Consider the following 22948-nt stretch of genomic DNA (forward strand, 5'->3'; position numbering starts at 1 on the left):
CCCCTGTGTCTGTGGCCACAAGTTATAAATGTCATTTTAGTTAATTACTTCCATTCCTTCCTTCCACTGACCCCTTTACCACAGTTACCAGCAAGCAACAGAAAGAGAGCACTGGCCTCTCCTGCCCACCCCTGGGGCAGCCTCACACATTAGCAGAAAACTGCCTGACCAAGACAGAGGGGAAATCTGGAAAACAAAGGTTCAGCAAACCAACAAAAAGCATAGTTTCTGAATGGTACTGGGAGTAGTGCGCAGTCCTATAGACAGCTGCACTTACAGAGACTACACAGAGCAAGTATAGACTCTTGCACTGTGCCTACAAGGGGCCTCTCTCAGGATTTCGTGCAGAACCCTCAGCCCACATCTCTGCTGGAAGTGCACAAGCTGGCTCATTACTCAGAGCCAAGATAAAGAAGAAATCTTTATGAGTACCGTAAGTATGAGTCATAAAAAATAGGAAACACATGTAGGCCGTATGCACAATCACGGTACCAAGCCAGGAAACGTGTTTGGGAAACATACATAAGGACACGTGGCAAAACTGGACTTGAAATTACCCTTGTATGTTGCTCCGACAACACACCTAAAAAGCTCGCGGCAAGTCATGGGTTCGTTTATCACTCTGTACTCTAACACACACAAATCACTTCCCCCATAAGAAGACAAGTTGGGCTTTTTAAAATGCAAATAGGAGGAAAGCTGAATCAATAAAATGTAGCTTGGAGCAGGCTTTGAAAGATTTTATGATTTGGCAAATTTGAACAGCTTCCAGTTAAAACACTGAGAATTAGATCTTTAACAGCATTAAAAATGAACAAGACTCTTTCAGAAAAATACTCGATCAGAATGGCGCTCTTGCCATTTCGAGTCTCGCTATCCTAATATCCAGTGGTGGAAGAGTAGGCTCTTCAAGCTTGTGAAAGCAGGAAACATAAACAAACAGCAACACGTGCACTAAACAGGAAAGGGCCGGCTCTGAGGTTTCTCCAGGATGCTGACCCCAACAGGTTTGCATTTGGAGTCCAGCTGGTGATGCTGCTCCAAGAGTTGTGGAATCTTCGGGAGGTGGAGCCAAGCTGCAGCCCCAGAAGTGGAGCATTAAGGATGGGCCTTCAGGTTGCATACTGGGCCCCAGTCAGCCAGGATGTGAGCAATCGACCTTAGGCACCAGACACAAAAGCAGCTCCTACTGCCGCGGTTTCCCTTGCGAGCACACGGGCCCAAGGGCGAGCCTTCTTCCCTAAGAGGCATCACACAGGTATTTTGTCACAGCAACAAGAAGAGTAACTATGGCTGTCATGATTGCTCAGTGATTAGAAGTGCTTCTTCCTAAAGTCCAGCAATCTGGGACCAAAGATCAGAACCCACAGTAAAAGTAGAGAACTGTCTCCCAAATTGTCCTCTTACCTTCACACTCACACCCACATGTCTGTCTGTCCGTCTGTCTGTCTCATACACACACATTTTTTTTAAAAGGGTATTAAAATACTACCTAAGAGAAGGAGGCAACCCAAAGGCCTCACTCAGAAGCACACACAGGCCTCCTGACAACCTGCCTTCCTTACTCTGCCTCATCCGCACCTTCAGACACATCTGAATCTCCAAAACAACACTGTTGCTACACAGAAACACAGAAATAGGCCGAGAGGCATAACAGGAAAGAGAATTACAAAGTATTGTTTTGGACTTAGTGGAGTATTAAACTTACATAAGGCTTTAATAAAGTCACTGCTCTGTTAAAACTCATAATAAGCAAGACATCTCAACTCGAACCTCACCAAAAAAAAAAAAAAAAACCCTAAACAACTGCCAACCATTAAAATGCCAATGGGAATGGATGCATACAGGGCACTCGATGTCCCACCCCCTCAATGTTCCTCCCCCTCAATGCCCCTCCCCCTCGACGCTCCTCCCCCTCGACGCTCCTCCCTGCCTTTCTTTTCTCAGATCTCAGCTGGATCTCTTTACTCCTCTCCCCCAAAGAACCTGTGTGTATACGCGCGCGCGCGCTCACAGAAATCAAAGGCTCATCTCTTTAAGACAGTGATCACTTAAACCAGCACACAGATATTGACCCTGTGGCAGGCCCAAGGCTAGGCAAATGAAACCCACAAAGGGTCTGGGGTATGTACACACATGTCAACAAATAGAAATTAAAAGTTAATGTACACAAAGGGATGTTGGGCTCCAGGGAAGAGGCTACCCAGTGATCCCGGAGCCTGATGCTGGCTTTGGTCTTGGATCTTAGATGCATAAGCATCTTCTCTAGTCTCTCTCGTCAACAGGAGCTGAAGCTATCTATTAAAGAAGACCTCCCCTTCCCTTCTCCACCCCCATCCTTCACCTCCAATAGATAGAAATGTTCTAGATGCAGCTGAAGGACCATCGTGCTTGGAAATGTTCCAGACTCAGCTAGAGGACTGTCACATTTGGAAATGTTCTAGATGCAGCTGAAGGACCATCACATTTGGACTGACAATGTCTTTCCAGTATTGCTGTCGCTGTGATGGTAGCAGGCAGGGACTCAGCCAGGTACTGAGAGCTAAAGGCATTTCAACACAGTCCCATAATATCCTCACCCACAGTGAATCCTTACAGAAGCCAGCTTTATTTCCATAAGAAAGAGCAAGCCCTACTCTTTCAGCTTCAAGCTGGACTACCTAGTATCCAAGCCTTTCAGACAGAATGAAGCCGTCCCCGGGAAGGACGAGTTAGCCTGAGGTCCAGCTGCATCTCCCCACTAAGCTGGAAGGAAAAGGCAGGGCACACGAGTGCAGTGGAGGTCAGACTCGCTGTCTTCCAAACACAGAGTCAGGCTCCTGTGTCTTTAAGACCAGACCCTCATAAACGGCTTGCTTCTGCTGGACACCATGCTCTAAGTAAACAGACTCTTCTGGCCGACACACAACTTCCTGTAGGGTTCTGGTGGGTAAAGCTTGAAGACACTGCCAAATCCAACTTCTGAGCTGCCTTAGAAAACAAGCTACAAAGACTGGAGTCCAGAGTAAACACAGGAAAGAGCCACATTAAACAAGGAACAAATTACTATATAGGCAGGGATATTTTAAGTAGTCACCAAGCAAGAAAACAAAACTTAAAAAAAAAAATTAGTTATCTAAAAAGACACAGTAGAGTAAAACATACTCTCTCTACTGGAGGAATCAAAATTAATTAAGTGCAGTAATGTTAAGAACTGGCTGGGAGTCCCTATCACCACCACAGGGACAGATCATTCCACATGGCCCAACTTCAAACCGGGCTCAGATCAAATGAGTTACCCAAGGGAGAAGCACAGAGTAAGACAAAAAACTATTTATAGCTTTCTATCCAGCTGAGGGAAAGACTAACTAGTTTACTAGCAGATGACTGAACCCCAAAGAGGAAAGAGGAATGTAACAAGAATTTAGAATTGGTCTGCAGAAGGACTGAAACAGAAACCTGCAGACTTCAGAGTAGATGGGGAGATGAATAAAATGAAGTTTAATGAGGGGAACAGCAATACAAGAGTGAGCATGTGGGCACCAACTCAAGTCCACTGATCGCATCACAGAGTCAATAAGCAACCCAGCAAGCATGCACTGCGGGATGCAGTGACTTAAAACCGCATGCATGGAACAACCCCAGCAAGCATGCACTACGCAATGTAGTGACTTAAAACCGCATGCATGGAACTTGCAGATACTGTTCTCTTGTCGTGTGCGGGCCAACTGGCATACTGCTAAAGTCCCGAGACCCAGTTCCCATTCTTAGAAAGCCCACGTACTAGCTGGGTACTCAGGATTAATATACAAGCTTCAGAAGTAGAGAGTGTGAGAGGGGCTGTAGAGATGGCTCCGTGGTTAAGAGCTCTTGAGATGATAACTCAGGTTCTGCTCCTGCACCCACATGGCGGATCACAACCATCTGTAACTCCAGTTTTAAAAATTCCAGAGCCCTCACCTGGCACTTGAACTCACGTACACACACACACACACACACAGAGAGAGAGAGAGAGAGAGAGAGAGAGAGAGAGAGAGATGTAAATGCATATACATACACACACGATTAAAAATAAATCTTTAAAACTCACATTTAAAAAAGAAGAAGGAAGGTATGGACCAATGGATTCAGCAGTTGAGTCAAAACTCAGGCTCTTCCCAGTGTCTTTTATATTTTTAAACAAACAGTATCTAATTATATTGACCAGCCTGGCTCTAAACTCCTGGGCTCTAGTGACTTCCCTATCTCCACCAAGTAGTTGGGACTACAGGTACATGCCACCAAGCCTGGGGGAGACATTAAACCTGAGTTCTCAGGTATCTCCAAGGATATCTGGAGTTTCACAAACCACACACATTGATCCATGGGACTAAATCCTAACCCTTATGTATATGGCCATTCTAATCTAGTCTCCCACTTTTTAGCCCCAATCTAACCCCACAATTATCCCAATCTTCTATCCCAGGGTTGGCAAGCTATTGCTACAAAGGACCAAAGAATAAATACTTAAGGCCTCAAAGGCCACATGGGTCTGTTACACAATATTCAACTCTGGCATCACAAGAAGACAGCCATAGACAATATATCAACAAATGAGTATGGGTGTGTCCTAATAAAACTTTATTTACAAAAACAGACATCAGACTGATTAGTGGATGAGTGAGTTGTATTACAACCATGTGATGGAATGCCACTCAGGAATAAGAGAGAGCATATATTAAAAATACAAATCTCAAGTGCAGATACATATTAAGACATGCCATGAATCTCAAGTGCTTCATGCTAAGTGGAAGAAGCCAGCCGCAAAAACCACCTGTTACATGATTCTATTTACATGAATGCCCAGAACAGACAGATCAGTGGGTGGCTGAGCAGGGAGAACACCAAAATTGGGCAGTGATGAATTTTCTTTGAGGAATAGTGAAAATGTAAAATTAGATTATGGGTTCGTATTTGGTACTTGTGACTGAATACTTGGCCAAAGCAACTTAAGGAAGAGGGTTTACAGTGGGGCTCACAGTTTGAGGGCACTGTCCTTAATGGTGGGGCAGGCATGGCAGCAGAACCCTGCAGCAGCTCACTGCATGGAATCCACAGTCAGGGAATGAATGTACCCAGCTCCCATCCTCCTTTTCACTCAGTCCAGGATGCCAGACCCCGGAATGGTCGGTGCTGCTCATGTTTATGTGACTCTTGCCACTCAGGTAACCTAATCTACATCACCCCTCACAGACATGCCCAGAGATTCCTGTTGTTGTTGATGCCAGATCCCATCAACCGACAATCACGACAATCACAATCAATACATAGATTCAACTGCTTGTTTGTATACTCTATGAATAAACGAAAGCCACTGACTTGTTCATTCTAGACAGGTGAAGCGTATGCATGTAGATGGGTTATTTATGAGCAAATAAGGCAACAAGCAGGATTTGGTCTGAAGGTGACAGTGTATAGCCACATCACACACAGCAAAGATCTGTCTCTCGTGTATGGTTTCTGATCTTTCCTCTGACACATCCCCAGACTCTGCCAGACAACATCTGCTGACATCCAAGTCTTCCACAAAATACACACTGTTTGGACACTTCTTCATCTCTAGCTAGAACCACCCCCTCTCTCCGTGTGTTCCTGCAAAGTTTTGTTAATGTCTTAAGGTTACGTTATTTGTGTTGGATTAAGTTTATCCTTTAACCTCCTGCAGGTGCTGCAGACACAGAGCGGAGTAAGGAGCGGCAGTGTTTACCCAATGGGCTCTTAGTAAATAACTCAAGCAATGGGTCCGTGAATAAGTAAACGGGTGAGGGGTGAGAACATTGTTTATGGAAGGTTGGATTTATGAAGGAGTTCCCAAGGAAGATGGTAACAATGAGAGACTAAAGCTGAAGCTGATCTCCCCAGGAGACTAAGGAGGCCACATGGTAAGGAGATAGGACAGAGAAATTCCACAGCCACTGCAGAGGAAATGGAGATAAAACTTAATGATGACTGGCCAAATTCAGGGTTTGAAGGGATGGGTAGATCTATGATGATTTAGAGTTTAGATGCCATGGTGATACTGATGGTGCCAGGAAGTTGGCCTGGGAAGCCAGCCCTGGGGTAGAGAGAACTGACTTAGAAGACTCTTAAATTCCATTTGGGCTGGGGAGATGGCTCAGGGGTTAAGAGTATTTACTACTCTTCCAGGGGTCCTGAGTTCAATTCCCAGCACCCACATGGTGGCTCACAACCATCTGTAATGAGATCCGATGCCCTCTTCTGGTGTGTCTGAAGACAGTGTATCCATATAAATTCCATTTCAGAGACACTTGTTAAAAAGTAATGCTATTTGACAATTGACAGGCATACATGCCAGCCCAAAGTGCAGAGAGTATCTCTCAGCCAAGGGCCACCATCATCTTCACTTCCAAGGACAGGAGTGCTGGATCAGAGACTGATTCACTGATCACCACCGGACCTCTGGTCTGGCCCCTCCCCAGTCCCTGGAGTCCTTGAGTTGGTCTAACATGACACACAGAGGCAAGCACAGAAGAACAGAAATCAGGCAATGGGGGTTTGGGGGGGGGGTGGAAGGATGTCCTGATGTTCACTCAGTCAGGAGTTCAGAAAGGAGGGGAAGGAGGGGGGGCATGAGGAACGAAACATAGCCTTGAAGCAAAGGGGCCAAGTTCACATAAGTCCTCTTCAAAGCGGGGAATAAAAAGGTAAAATAACTGTGTCTGATTTATACAGACGCACTTCAAAATCACAGTCAAGGCAAGGGTGGAAGGCAGTATGATAAACACTGCTATGGAATGTGAGTCTTCAAATAAAAAATGTTAGTAGTAAATTCCCCTTTATTAGCAAACAAAATGTCAAGATGGCAGATAAGGTGGATAACTGGATACTGGGCGTGCACACACTGGATATCTGTACACACTGGGCACACACAATGAGTACACACACACACTGGGTATCTGCACACAATGGGCATCTGCACACACTGGGCATCTGTACACACTGGGCACACATACACTGGGTATGCAAACACTGGGTATCTGCACACACTGAGTACACACATGCTGGGTATCTGCACACACTGAGTACACACACACTCGGCATCTGCACACACTGGGTACACATGGGTATGCACACACTGGGTATCTGCACACACTCAGTGCACACACACTGAGTACATACATACTGGTTATCTGCTCACAGTGGGTATCTGCACATGCTGGGCTTGTACACACTAGGCACAGACTCTGGGCATCTGCACACAGCACACACACACACACAGGGCATCTGCCCAACTGGCAACGCTAGGGGTTAAGACTCATCGATAGATCTGCTCTGTGCATCGTCCTGTGGCTTTTATATGCTATTAGACATGCTTAGAAGAAAACCAATCACATTTTCTTTTTTTTTTTATCTATATTTTTTCTTTTTTTTCCTTTTTTTTTAAATTAGGTATTTTCCTCATTTACATTTCCAATGCTATCTCAAAAGTCCCCCATACCCTCCCCCCAACCCCCCTACCCACCCACTCCCACTTTTTGGCCCTGGCGTTCCCCTGTACTGGGGTATATAAAGTTTGCAAGTCCAATGGGCCTCTCTTTCCAGTGATGGCCAACTAGGCCATCTTTTGAGCTAGAGAAAATACCCAAGGAGCTAAAGGGATCTGCAACCCTATAGGTGGAACAACATTATGAACTAACCAGTACCCCGGAGCTCTTGACTCTAGCTGCATATGTACCAATCACATTTTCAAATGTGTCGGGCACTCGCGTAGAAATATGTTCTAACAAGAGTCCAGGAAATTTTAAGAGTCAAAAGCACAGCAGCAACAGCGTAGACCAAGGCTGTGACCCTAACCTCCAGGAAGATCAAACACTACACTGGTTGGGAAGTACCATTGCTGGACAGATGAAGAAGGGTCAAGGATGGTCTCTTCCCCATCCTGAGGAGGACAAGGCAGCAAGAAGAGAGTGTTTGTTTGGGGTTTCGTCCAATCTACCAGCTTCCAGGCCGTGTAGAACATAACCCCGCACTACCTCATACTGAAGTAGCACAGCCCATGTGGCTCGATTCTCCTGCTAGGGTGCGACCTAAGCTTTGTTGGGCAATTTTACACCCTGTGGTCAATCCTTTGGTAAACGACAGGGTTTAAACTATGTAATCTGTCCAAGTCCCGGTATGACTGCTGTAACTTCTTCGCTCGGTTTGTGTGCTGATTTGTTTGCCAAGACTGGAGTTCACTAGCACCTCTGATTTTGGCGTTCAGAGCTCCAAGGTTGGTTTCAGAGAGTTCTTAGCTGACAGTTAGCTGTAGTTTCAGATTACACATCTTGCCCCAACTTGTTAGAAACCACCCTTGACTAAAGCAGGCAGTTTCAGCTCCAGCTGCACAGATCTGTTAAGATATCCCTGCTTAACTGTGCCTCTATCCCTGCTCCTCTACCTAGGCCTGGCCCAACACTGTCACACTGCCCAGCAGACATCATTTAGACTGCACTTGGTGTCTTCAAGAGAAGCGATGACACTTTTTTAGTGATGTGAATGTCTTATTAGGTTAGGTTCTCTGGTCCCACATGTCAGAGCCAGCTGCCTTTGAAGGTAGGGCAATCATTCTACCATAACACTGGACTTGAGGTGAGAGAGTAAGAGCAGGGAGGGAGAAAGCAGGGGGATTTAATAACCCTGCTGTAGGCTAGTGATACAATGCTGAGCGTTGAAGCAATCCTTCCTCCTTCACAGGAGTGACTCCCATGATGACCCCTACCAATCAAACAGCAGGCTGTGCTTATGTATGGAGGGGCTTGTTTAAAAACTGAATGTGAAGGCCAGCAAGATTGCTCGGCAGGCAGAGAAATTCACAGTCAAGCCTGTCCACCTGAGTTACATCGGAGAATCTGCATGGTGGAAGGAAAAAACAGACTCCCCCAAGCTGCCCCCCTCACCTCCACACACACTCAACATGGCATACATGGGAGTACACACATACCTCAGAATGTCTGTCTGTCTGTCTATCATCAATCAATCACTCTATCTATCTATCATCTATTATTTATCATCTATCTATATCATCTGTCTATCTATCATCTGCCCACCTATCTCTCTATCATCTATTATCTATCTATCATCTGTCTGTCTATCTATCTATCGATCATCTATTATCTATCATCTGTCTATCTATCTATGGATCATCTATTATCTATCATCTGTATCATCTATCTATTATCATCTATCATCTGTCTGTCTGCCTATCATCTATCTATTATCTATCTGTCTATCATCTATCTACCATCTATCTACCATCTATCTATCATCTATCATCCATCTGTCTGTCTTTTGAGCTAGAGAAAATACCCAAGGAGCTAAAGGGATCTGCAACCCTATAGGTGGAACAACATTATGAACTAACCAGTACCCCGGAGCTCTTGACTCTAGCTGCATATGTACCAATCACATTTTCAAATGTGTCGGGCACTCGCGTAGAAATATGTTCTAACAAGAGTCCAGGAAATTTTAAGAGTCAAAAGCACAGCAGCAACAGCGTATCCATCTATCTATCTATCATCTATCTATCTATCTATCTATGAACTCAAGGAAGGATGAGAGAAGGTAGCTTACTGGCAAGGAGCATGTCTATCATTTATGAGGCCCCGAGTTTGATCCTCAGCACTGAAACAAACACATACAATAAGTTTTCCTTCCTTTTTTTTTTTTTAAAGAAACAAGTGTCTATGTCTATGTGTGAGGCATTGACTTCTACATGTGCTTAGTGAAAACTCTGCATATAAGACACTACAAATGCAAATAACCCCTCAGGGTTGAGGGTTCATTTCGTTCTGTATATACGTAGGACTCATATTGGGAAGACATTAATGACTAATGTCAGAACGAACACGCCTCCCATAGGGAAGAAATGTAGCTAGTTCCATGGTTTTCTGCTCTGCTCTGTGTTTTCCAAACATCCAACCTTGAAGTGGCATTCCTGTTCTTTGGAGATGGATCTGGGCAAGACACACACCCTTTCCTGCTTCTCTGAGTATCGCTATGGCTGACTTTCAAAGGGTAAAGGAAGAGAAGAAAGAAGTTGTTCCTATGTTAATATCACAGAAATAGAAGGAAAGATCAGAGGCTGGTAGACGTGAATATGGAGGGAGAAGACATCCAGGCAGCAGGTGGGGCTACCAAGCAGATCTGAGATCAAGCAAGGTTCTTCACTGTGAGTGGGAGGCTCTTAACTTGTCAGCTCCCCCCACATAGCTAAGGTAGGTGTCACCTCTCAGGTGGCACGGAGTGACTTTTATGAAAACCACAGAAAGCTTTGGGGTGGTTGCCTGAAAACAAGCCCCTGGCAGGGAGGGGTGTTTTGTGTGTGCCCAGCAATGGCTCCTGGGGTTGAGAGCACTGTGTTTTATAATTGCTGGCATTTGCTATGCTAATCCTAAACTGCACCAAAGAAGACGCCCTGCCACACTGAGACCAACTGCAATACTACAGTGAAGCCCTGGGGGGAATTAAAACAGTACCGATCCTAACCCAAGAACAGGAATCTCCTGTGACAAGCTGATACACAAACCTGAACCTTCCCTGGGAGAGTCGCCTCCCTTAGTTAACTGGCACAGCTCACTTGGCCTGGGATAAAGCAAGAGCTTAAGGCAAGAGAGGCCATCTCAAAGTGGGGACAGAGCTAGACACTCCTCAGTGGGAGAGAGCCTACTCACCTACTGGTAGCTTGGCCTCCCAAAGTCCAGACGTGCCCTTCCACTAAAATAGAGACAGCCAAGCCTCCCCTTTTAGGCTGCAGAGGGCCACCTGAGTCTCTGTGAGTGCCTGGCAAAGGGATGATGGCCCACCACGACCTGCACCCTCAGAGCCACCATTGCTGTTATCTGGGGATAGGGAAGCTGTTTAAAGGGCAGCAGAACACCTCGGGGTGTTCCCTTCCTTCTCTTTCTCCTGTTCTGGTCTTCCCTGCCCTCAGGAAAAGCCAAGGAAGAGGCAGGTATAAAGACAGAACGGTTTGGAGCCATGTGTGAGTAACACAACCACCAAGAATCTAGGATCTGAGTGTCAGGCTCGATCGTGGCAAGCTCAGAGACCTGCACAGCAAAACACTGCGGTCTTCCCTTGCACACAGACCCACATGGCCGACAAAGTGCAGTCGTCTGCCTCAAGCCTCTCTCTGCACTTCTGCCTACCCCGCTGCTGTGCATGTTGTTGGGCACACACCCCAAATCCTCTCTCAGAAAGAGGCTGAGAAATAAATATATCAAAATTTGAGAGATTATGGACAAATGGAGTTATTAAAGCCCAGTCCCTTCCCCACAGGAGTGAAGCCTCCTCACTCCAGCCCTGCAGGCAGGCACTGGCACACCCACCGACAGTCTATCCTTCATGGGCTGAGTTAGTGTGTCTGCTGGGAATGTGTGGAGCCCAGGGCTCAAATCCCAGCACCACATAAACTGAATGTGGCAGTACATGCGTAGAATCACAGCGCTCCAGGGAATCGAAGGAATTCAGCCCCACCCCTACCCCATCTCCCAAAGAACAGTCTTTCCTTCAATACAGAGCAAATGTGAATAAGTGTCCATGTCTCCTATATGTGTGCAGTGGTGCAGGAGGCTGACCCTCGGCAGGTGGGAAGAGGAAAGGTGTACCACCACAGGAAACAGACCATAGGGGAAGCATGAGAAGACAGGAAACTGTCACCATCCCAATGCCTGATGGGAAAGTGTTCTTCTGTAACAAGCCTGAGAAGGTGCTATGACCCTCTCAGTCAGGCAGAGCCCTGAGGCACTGAACCCCAGGGCTCACAGAACAGATGCAAGCAGGGGGGTTTGCTCCAGTCAGCAGGCACCAGGAAGAGCAAGGAAAGAAGCAAAAACCCGGCCATCCCAGAGGCAGAAATTCTTGCAGCCCCCAGTTTGAATCCTTGTGAAGATGGAAGGAGAGAGCTGACTACACAGTTATCCTTCGTTTTCCATGATTGTGACTCTTTACCCCCACCCTCAATCCCCACCCCACCCACATACTCCCACCCGCCCCCACCGCACCCCACCCCATCTCATCCCCACCCCACCCCACTCCACCTATATATGATGATGGTGATGACAATGATGTAATGATGATGATAATAATGTTTTTTTAATTAAAGAAAGTGGTAACACACATTCAACAAATAATTAATCTACTATTCCAGGACCTTTGGCCTCTTCTGCCCTTCTCTGTACTCGGAGGTCTTTGTCCAGTTTCCTGCCCACTTTCCAGGCTGCTATTTCCCGAAGCCCATGATTACAAGTGAGAGGTATGGTCCCAGATGAAAACAACATTAATTCTAGATCTAGCTTCCCCAGTCTTGTGCCAGCAGAGAGGGGGTGGAAGGGCAATACCACGGGACAGGACATCCCAACAGGCCACAGCAAGCCCGTTCCCCCGACTGTGTGCTGTTTACCCAGCCCAGTAGAACCCTTTCCTCAGATCCTGTCAAGCTGCCAGTGACCACGTCCATGTGCAGAGACCCTTGCCTCCCCTTCTGCCAAGGAAAATGGGAAATCTCGCCGCAGATGAATGGCACCTGGGATGTAGGGGCTTGGTCAAATATTAGAGAAGGGGTGGTCTAACATAGCTTGGGTGCTGGTCCTGTATCCCTAAAGGCTAAGGGCAAACCGGGCTGGTTTCACAATTCCCCATATTCAAGAACGGCATTACGGAAGAACTCCTGTTGATAGCCAGGCATGCTCAGACGGGCATAGGGTAGCGTAGTATCTCTGGCTGGTCTGTAAGCCAAGGCATTCTTTTTATTTATTTTTTTTTCTTTTCTTAATTTTGAAAAATACTTTCATTAAGTTTGGTATAGACTTTACAAAGTCTTTAACTCTGAACTTTCTACAAATAACCCCAAACATCTGCCATTACAGTTAGCATAGCCCACGCAATGCCATAGCTACGGAAACCAAGTCATCCAGTGAGAGTAACAAAAAAAATGGAGTTTAGGTTGGTAAAGCAGTTTCAGTTCTAAAAAATAAAAAAATAAAAAAAAATGGGGTGGAACTGGCCAAAGCTGACTTTATGAGCTAACTAGACCCTGCCAAGTCAAAGGGGTTTAAAAGAAATTAGATACAATTCACGTACAATCAAATTTAAATTATAACTCAGCAATTTTGCTATAGTTGTAGGGCTGTGTAAGAATTAGAAGATAGTTCTAGAATATGTTCACCTCCATCCTGAAGGCCCCCACTACCCGTAATAGTCAACCCCTAACTCCTTCTTTCCTATCTAGCCCTAAGCAAGCACTTGCTTAACTCGACTTTATGCCTCTCCGTATGTACTCTGTTCATTTAAATGTAATTATATAATGCATGGTTGTGTGACTATCCTAATTACTTCGCATAGTATTTTTAAATTTCATCTGTACTACGGGATATTTCTGTAGCTGTGCCTTTTAAATGGTCTGATAACCCTCCAATATATAGATATACCACAGCCATTCATCAGTTGATGGCTATTCAAGGTATTTCTAAGCTTTAAGTAGCACTGGGCTTTTTGGTAGGCACTTCAGTTGTCATTTCTGAGTGGAACTGCTAACTCGTGGACTGGGTAAGCTATCTCAAAACAGTTAGCACAATAGCTGGGATGTGTCTCCAGCCATCTATGAAAAGGGGTAAGAGTTTAACACTTCTCCACGCCCACCTGCCAATCAACAAACTCGCTCCTCCTCTGTCTGGGATTCTCTTCAATACTCCTGGATACAAGTAGAAGACTCCAAGGTCTACTACATGACAGCTATGGAGACTTGCAGGCAGCCCTGAACTACAGCATCTAATCCTTAAAGGTCTCCAAGGAACACAATAATGCAGTTTCCCTCAGAGGCCAACCAGCAGAAATGCCTCTAAATCACTGGCCAGAGAGCTTAAACACTGGCTACACAGACACGGAAGGAGTGTGGTGTTGGGGCCTCCCTGCAGAAACCCCTAGCTAACCACACACCCTCTGTGCTGCCCTGTTCTGAGATGCCCCTCCCTGAAGTCTTTTTCTTCTGCCGTGCTGGTCTCAACCAATCCATTCGTTTCTCAGAGTCCACAGCGGTACCACATGATTGAACCGCGATTAACATGATTTAAGAATTTTTTCGGCTGTTGGTGTTCCCGCAACAGCTCGGACTTTCCTTTCCCCCTTCAGTCCCTCTGAGAGAACCATATATAAGATGAGTGATTGCAGGGCTGAGGAATTGCTGGAGTCAGCAGTGCCTCACAGGGGCTGTATTTCCTCCCCTCCCCTCCTTCCCCTCCCTCCACAAACTCTCCCAAGTACTACAAGAATTAAAGACATATTACTGGGATAAGGAAATCTGACCTGAGGAATGTGTTGCAGCCACAATGGCAGGCCACCAAGAGGACTGACAATAATTTCCAACGGAGCTGGGAAGGGTTCGATGCCCTGACTTTGAAATGAGCCAACACTGCACACTTTCATCAGATTAAAGTCAGTTCTGTTTTTCCTGGTGGAGGCTCCAGGTCAGTGTTTCCCCTGTGTACCCCGAAAGGCAAGGAGATGCCTGTGGCACATATACAGGTAGCTATGGGAATTCACTTCTCTGACCAAGAGAAAGCTGAAAGATTAATTCTTTTTTTTTTTCAGTCGTTTTTCCCAACTCCACCACCATTGGGGGGGGGGGGGTATTTGCTGTGGATGCTTTTTCCTTAGAGAGATAATCCTTCCCTGATAACGTTGCTGACACAAACTAAAAAACAAAACAAAGAACCAAAACCAAAACCAAACAAAAAACAGAAGAAAGAAGACAACCCTGTGTTATTTTGTGGGGGGGAAAAAAATCTATGCTCTTTACAAGTTACAAGGAGTCCGCTAAGGAGCGATCTAAGTCACTGCTGAGTCACGGGAGGAATGGGCTGTTCATCTCTGAACCTCATGTCCTCACACCTGCATCCTAACCTGTAGACTGGACATGATGGAGGGAACTGGAGTGGTGTTGTACTTCTTATCAATGGTGGAGCCCAGAACAAACTCAATATTCATGAGCTTGTTCCGTTCCCTTCTTGTCCAAGACTTCTCCATGACCACTAAGACCGCCATCTTGGAGAAGATACGGTAACTCAATAAGTAACTACCCTCAGGGTACTGACCTCTGTTCTAGAGGTTTTCCTGATTCCTCCTCCAGGAGCAAGGTGTTCTTAAGGCACAGCAGGAGGAAAGAAGGGAAATGTGTAAAGATGAAAAAACAATTTAAGATCTTAGAAAAGAAAGGGCCCATGAGGAGGGCCCGGAGAAGTGCTTTCTACACAAGGCTGACAGCATGAGTTCAGACTCCCAGAATCCAACATGGAAGAAGGAGTCCACTCACAGACGTTTACTGTAATGTCTCAGACTGAGAGGGCGGTGCCCACACTCACTCACCTCTCTCTGCCCACACTCACCTCTCTCTGCGGCTGGCCTAGTCCTTGGTCTGTACTTCGGAGGTTTAGGATATGAACCTCGCTTGGCAGCCCAGTGGTGCCTCTGCTGGCACAGCCAGACAGAACGGTGAAGCTCTCCATCAGGGCCTGGACTGGATGAGACGCATTGATCGGTGACAGTTCACACCGGGTGCTGGGCTCTGGACCTATGAACACAATTGCAGACATGAGCTGTTCAGCATGGGTAGAAACACGTTGGATGATGAATTCACTGCTAACCTACCAGATAAGCATTTACAACTAAGTTTCTAGAACTCCAAAAAGATTAAAAAGCTGGTCTCATCATCTGAAATCCCAACCTTTTACATTTTTTTTGCATAATTTTGATGTGTGTTTGATTTCTCTTTAGGTTTATGTGTCACCGGCGTATCCCTCTGGGTGAAGGAAACCTCCCAATGAACATCTGAGTTTTTATTTCTTCTCTTGGGAGAAAACCTGAGATAGCTGGAATAAATTATTTAAGTCCAAAGAATACCATACACATAAATAATATTAAATATCTATAATTGTACATATATTCCCTGAATAGTCTAAAATACCTTTTAAGAGTTTTTCCTTTTTTTTTTAAGATTTATTTTATTTATATGAGTATATTGTCACTGTCTTCAGACACACCAGAAGAGGGCATCAGATCCCATTATAGATGGTTGTGAGCCACCATGTGGTCGCTGGGAATTGAACTCAGGACCTTTGGAAGAACAGTCAGTGCTCTTAACCGCTGAGCCATCTCTCCAGCCCTGAGTTTTCTTTTATTAGGGAAAATAAAACAAATTTAAGAGCTATTAAAAAAAAAAAAAAAAAGGATAAGAAGAGGAATTTGGAGCCAGACCTGCATGGCAAAGTTTAGGGCAGAAGTCAAGTAGGGCAGAGGCCTCTTTTCCTGTTCCTCTAACCAAGCAAGCTTTTTTCAAGTCTAAACCCACCATCCCTCTCCACCTCTGTTTCCAGCTGTCCCCACACAGTCAAGAAGGCTCCACCCCTCACATTCTCTGCGCCAGCTCTACAGCAGGGTGGTTTTTCTAACCAGGAGGAATACAACTGTACAGTTGCTCCACATGCAAATGTCTGCCCTCCCTACCCACCACTATGCTCTGACCTCTGAGAACTGCTAAGTATAGCCTTAGCCCCTTAATACGGCACATATCCAGGCCTTGCCCCATCTGGCCTCCTACCCTTCCTGCCTCCATCCCATCCCCAGCTGCACCAAGTTGCCTAAAGAGCGCCAGATGAAGCATGAAAATCCTCAACCTCGTGTCTTTAATAAAGCTTGTCTTGGTCACCCAAACTCTTCAACTCTAACCCTACCCCCACAATAAATGCCCCCCCCCCAGCTGAAGGAGGTGTCCCTCTGTTCCCCATCTCTTCATCCCCCATAATGTATTTACCTATCGCCTCTGGCTCATTTACCACAGGGCTACAGGTGTATACACCTGTTACAGCCAGTGTAACCAGTACAGCTTACAGTGTAAGCTTCCTGACAGCGACATCTTCATATTTTCTCATACTCCTGCTAGGTTCTCATAACTCCATATGGTACCTGGCATGAAGATGGTTCATATTCACATATTCATTTATGTATTCTCTCTCTCTCTCCCTCTCTCTCCTTCCCTCTCTGCCCCCCCCCCTTCCCTCTTTCCTGCAGGGACTGGTCACAGGAACTAATGGGTAGCTACAGTGGTATAAGCTATAATTCCACTCCTCCCCAGCCTCATCCCATATTGATAAACAGGTGCCCAGAAAGAGGAAAGGAGACGCTAAAGGGGCTCTGGGGCTGCCACCCCAAAACACGGCCTCTTGGGATGTTAGTTGAACTTTTAACTTTATAAAGGAATTCAGACAGCAGCAGAAGCTAGCGGAGACTTCCCTCTGGTGCCTTTCTGACTGTTTAAAGTCTGGACCCCAAGGAAGCAAATAATTACCTCTGGTTCCATCCCAAGGCATTGGGTGAATTCATGGCAGGCTGAGAGCCTGCAGTGTGTCAACACACCTGGACACTTATCACAGCCCATGGTCTTCCATGTTGGTCCCATTCAGTACTCCACAGGGAGCGATTGGCAAACCTTTGTGTACCTGTCTTCTGCCGTTCACACTCTCCAAGCTCACTGGGTTCTCCTAAAAACACTTTCAAACCCTCAGATTTCCCCTATCTGCAGTCCCCCTCCCTAGCGAAGTGGAGCAGATGTTTCTGGATTTTTGGCTTATGGTTGAATTTTCTTCCTCTTTTGCAATGAATTCCTATTCTATTCGATTTCTCCTATTTACTCTGTGTTTGTCAGAAGGTAGAGGGGAGGGGTCCTGGAACTCTTCCCCCTCACACATCCCTGTGAGCGCTGCTGCTACGTGCTCACTTCATTCCAATGAGTCTCCAGGAATGTGAGCCCAAGGCACCACTAAGCTGCAGGCTTTTCTGAGGGAACCCAGATCAAAGTCCTCCCGCATTCTGGTGAGTTCCTCCTGGCTTCTAAATAACAAAGGTACTCTTTAGAATTACAGCCCCAGTCTCAAATGGCCATCTGTAATTCTGGCCTAACCATTGTGTACCCTATTGCTATGTCATAAACAGGTACCTGGCCTGCTGGGCCAAGTCTATTTCAGGACTCACAGAAATTATCTAGGTTGATAATAGAAATCTGGCCTGAAATGAAGTATGTGCCTTTTCAAATAATCCCTGCCACTCTGTTGCTGGACAGTGCCCAGCTGCTTTCCGAGAAGGCAGAAGGCAGTGAAGGAAGGGGCTGACAGCAATGGCAGGGGGTGAGCCTCAGAGAAAGGCTGACCCTTCAGAATCTGGGGACACAGATGATATGATATTCCATAGACTAGCTACTGTGCTCGGAAACACCAAGTTGGTTTCAGAACCTCCTGCCATGATTTACCATGATCACAAATTAAACACAAGAACAATTCAGTCTCTCATTTGACCAAATTCATCTCCCAAGTGGCCTGCAGCCCGCTCAAGGTGCCTCTTCTCTCCAAGGTCACCAGCACTCCTCAGGTGATTCCAGAAGAGCAGCCTGCTCTTGCCCTTTGCTTGGCAGGAGGCGGGGGGCAGAGGAGGGGGGCAGGAGGAAGGTACAGCTCCAGCCCAAAGTCAGGCTGAAGATGCACACAGTCTACCAACCGAGCGGCAGGACAGCTGCCTGTCTAAGATCCTTCTGCAGTCTAGTGTCTAAACATACTCAGTGCCATGTTCTGGATCGAAAGGCTCTCTCGAGACCTGGATGTGGCAGTGTGGCTGTCTCCTGGCTGCTCTAGAGTGGTGACAGCATTTTCAGGAAATGGAGCATGAGGTAAAGAAGTTAGATCACCTGTGGTGAAGCAGACAATGGACTTCCAGCCCCTTACCTTTCTTTCTGCCTCCAGGGCTATCCTGCAATGAGTAGTTCCCTCTACCGCGTGCTCCTACCAGGACACACTATGTCCCTACAGACCCAAAATGATAGAGGCAAGCAACCATGACCCAAAAGCCATGATATAATGCCTCAGACACAAACCTTTTCCCCCTTAGTTATATCCCAGGGTTTTTGTTACGGCAACAGAAAGCTTGCTGTCATAAGACAGAGTGCTCCTGGCACCCCAGCATTTTTGTGTTTGCTCATTACAGGTTTTGTTTTCCCTACAAGTTTGAAAAAAAAATAGCCCACAACATATTACCAAGCATACACTAAAAACAAACAAACAAACAAAATGATGTGTATGCGAGAAATTATCCATTCCCACCACAAAGTATAGAAAAGTGAGGCAATGGCTCAGAAGATAAAGTGCCTGCTCCTGAGGGTGTGAAGTTCTTATCCCCACAACACACACAGCAAGTAGCCCTGGCTATAGGAAGGCAAGACCAGCAGATCCTCAGAGCTTACCAACCAGCTAATCAATGAGATCCAGGCTCAGTGAGAGAGCCTGTCTCAAAAGCTAAGGTGGAGAGTAATGAAGACTCCTGACATCAAGCTCTAGCCACCACAAGCACACATTCACACACATGTGCAACTACACACAGACACGCAAAATAAATAAATAAACACATCTAACAAATTTTAAATGTTATATAAAACAATGTCTTCAACAGTTTGATATACCGTCAGGCTGATATAGTAAATATAATAACAAGATCATTCCCGTTCACACAGCTCCCACTCTGCTGGGCAATGCTGAGTCCTGTACAGCAGGAGGAGGTGGCATCCTCCGCATCTTAAACAAAAGGACAATAGCTCTGCACACTTAGGCGACTATTCTAAGGTCACCTGAGGCCTCTGGCCTTCTCCCTTGGTAGACGGCAGTCTGATGAGCAAGACTGAGCAGTATCCACATAGTCTGTGGGAACCAACCAGCCAAACAAACAAGGAAAGCTATCATAGCCTAGGTGCTGAAGCATCCTGAGGTTTGTAACGTACTCTGAAATGCATCCAAAATGGAGTCGTCTGGATGGACAGACACACATCTGATAAAGCAACTATTGCAGGTTGTCAACTGCGAGGAACTTGGCTGTGTAGCAAATGCAGTTTCAACATCTTCCTATGTTGAAATGTTTCATTTTTTAAAATGTCAAGAGGGAGGTACGCCTATAAAAAATTTATATGTAAGGTCAGAGCAACCTCCAGAAACCACAAACTGGGTGAGAGAGCAAAAGCCCTATCCTCTGACCCAGCGACTTTCCTCCAGGAATTCACCATAGAGAAATAGCGTGTGGCATAGCTGGGCTATGCTGAGAGTACAGCATGTACCAGGGGCCGAAACCAAAACCCAGAGAGGGGATAAAAAGAAAATAAAGATTTCAAAAACCAGAAATGTGGTGGTGTCCTTTCTAAAAAGGACTTTCTGAACTTTCCCTCTCCAGGTGAAGCCCTAAACAACCCAAGGCTAAGAGAGCCGGCCTAAACCTGGCTGGGCCTCACGCCGCATGCCTACTGTGTGCAAGCCCTTCTGGCAAAGGCACAGACCTCCTATCAGCTTCTTGACATCAACTGTTCTTTCCACAACTATTCCACACAGGATCACACCAAATGAAGGCTGCATCTCCCAGCCCCATTTGCAGCTATACAATGCTACAGTGACCAAGTTCTGAGATGGAACCAATGGCTGCGCGCATAGTCTTCCAAGGGGTGTGGTTACAGGAGGAAGGGGCGTGTCCTCTGTCTTAAACTCCTTCCTGTCCTATAGAATACAGATGCAATACACAGTGTTAGAGCTCACCTATGGCCTGCCCACACACTGTGGGACCTGGCTGCATTCAGCTAAGCTTCTTGTATGGCTCACACCATGGACCCCCACCCCATGTGTCTGAGGGGGCACAGTGATGGTTTCTTTTCTCACCACACTAACTGGAATGCAACACCTCCAGCCATCAGGAGAAAGATACCAAGAAAGTGTGCTCTGACACCTGCCTGACTGGCTTGTTCTGCAATGCTGTGTGAACTGGGGGGTGTCTTCACAAAGTAGAGGTTTCTCTTGTGGACACAGCTAGAAACCTATAGTCCTCCTCTTCCAATGCAATCCTGTCCCTGTAATCCAGAGACCAGTGAGCAGCAGCAGGGCTCCCTCACCACCTTGAGAGGAAACCTATTCATCAACATATGTACTGTTGTGTTGTTGGTTGGTTGGGTTTCTGTTTGCATTTTGTTTTGTTTTGGGTTTTGTGATTTTGTCTTTGTTTTAGAAAAAGGCTGGGGATTTATTTGGCTTGGTAGGTAGCTTGCCTAGCACATAAATTCTGAGTTCAGTCTCAAAACACTGCATAAATTAGGCTTGGTGGCTCATGCCTGTAACCCCTGCACTCAGACTTAGGAAAAAGAGGCAGGAGGATGAGAAATTCAAGATCATCTTTGGCTATACAGCAAGTCGTAGGCCAGCCTCAGGTAGATAAGTAAACAAACGTGAAACCAGGCTCCTTCCACCACTAAACATTTCAGAGCTACAGTCATGTCACAGACGTTTTATCTGGATCCTCACAGAAACTTTTATAAGTGAGTACAATAAATCTTATTTATTCCACTATAACTAAATTGTTGCAAGATGCCAAGCCCTTGGCAATCACGCACTCAGAGATCCCCCTCTGGGGCCATTCCACGCTTGAGCTTTCCCAACTGGTCATTCCTGTAGATTCTGGCCATCTGCATGTTCTGCCCTGGATCATCCCTCCTGCCCCTCCCCGGCTCATATCTAAATTTCCTGTGGTCTCCAGGTATAATCTGAGTTGATCCTTCTCTGTTGGCCCTTTAGGAACCCCAGCCTCCCCAAATCTTACTGGGCATCATGTCCTATTGGAATGGACCTCTCTCCTGCCCTGAGGTTGGCTTGTCTTCATGCATCAACCCCCTCCTCAATGCAAACACACACAGTGCCTTCCACAGCCACACTGATGAAGCCATCACCAAACCAGCTTCCCTCACAGAGCAACATTCTCCAAAGCAACACCGTGAGGTGTGCACTGCCCAGGGCTGTCTACAAGGTATAACAGGCCCCACAACGAGCTCTCCTGTGGAAGGCTAGCATGTACCAGCTCTGGGCCACACATCCTGTGTGTATTGTTTCTGATCCTTGTAATTCCATGGAGATGATGCAGCTAAAATTCTGATTTGAGAGTGATGGAAACCGGGTCACAGAAGGGTCCTTTGCGGACCCAAAGTCATGCCCCACCAGCCAAATAACAAGGGACTGAGAAAACCATTTTCCAGACTCGCTCATAACAACACAACACCTACTTCTGCTTTGCACATCACATGTCTTCATGGAGGACTCTGCAGACAGACACACAGACCTGCATTCACATCTAACAGGACAGTGTGATAAAAATCAGTGAGGTAGGAACTGCCCAATGCCAGCTTCAAAGACTCCATGCCCTCACTGAGGAAAGGCCACTGGGTCCTGTCTCATTGACCAAATCTCTGCTTGGTCCATTCAATTAATGACTGATTGATTATCTGGACAAATGGGAAACTGTGCGTAACATCACTATCTAAATTCCCAGTTCTACCCACAGAGAAAAATGCAAATAGACTGCATCCAGCCTCCCCATTGGGTTACAGAACCATGCTGGCTGTGGGCCAGGGCCCCGCCTCAACAGGATGCAGATGAAACCTTTTGGGACAGATTTGTATTCGCTGCATATGCTATGTTTAATCTACCCGCCCCTGAAAGAAGCCATTGCTGTCACACCTCACATAATATCGAGTCAAATCTGGAGGGAAGGTCATTGTTTGGAAGCACAGGAAGGTGTTTTCACATCTACTCGATGTGAGCTGCAAACATCTTCCACCCTAATGAACAGAAAGCTGACGCAAACATCTGGTACCGATTCCGCACAATCCCCAGTATTCTGATTCCCCATATCGCCCAGGGTACTAATGAGAAACGTGTGTTCAGCTGTAATAAAAATGGTAAAGATGCAGTGGGAATTAAGAAGTAACATTATAGCCTGGGACCAGGACACTGCAGTGGGGTTGGTTTTTATTGCAACAACACCATTGGCTAATAAGGGTTTGTGTTACTGTGCCACAGGGAATTCTGCAATG

At 46.2% G+C, this 22948-nt stretch overlaps 1 protein-coding gene across 1 annotated transcript in view; it reads right to left on the minus strand.

Annotated features, from left to right (window-relative positions):
* Tgfbr3 (transforming growth factor beta receptor 3) overlaps window positions 1-22948 on the minus strand; it is a 179813-nt gene that overhangs the window by 92811 nt on the left and 64054 nt on the right. Inside the window, exon 3 of the mRNA XM_021163025.3 lies at window positions 15402-15586. Within this exon, the coding sequence (XP_021018684.1) occupies window positions 15402-15586 (185 nt within the window). The remainder of the gene's footprint in view (window positions 1-15401; window positions 15587-22948) is intronic.

This window comes from Mus caroli, unplaced genomic scaffold (assembly GCF_978045245.1).
Source record: "Mus caroli unplaced genomic scaffold, Mus_caroli_1 scaffold_4, whole genome shotgun sequence".
Taxonomy (NCBI): domain Eukaryota; kingdom Metazoa; phylum Chordata; class Mammalia; order Rodentia; family Muridae; genus Mus; species Mus caroli.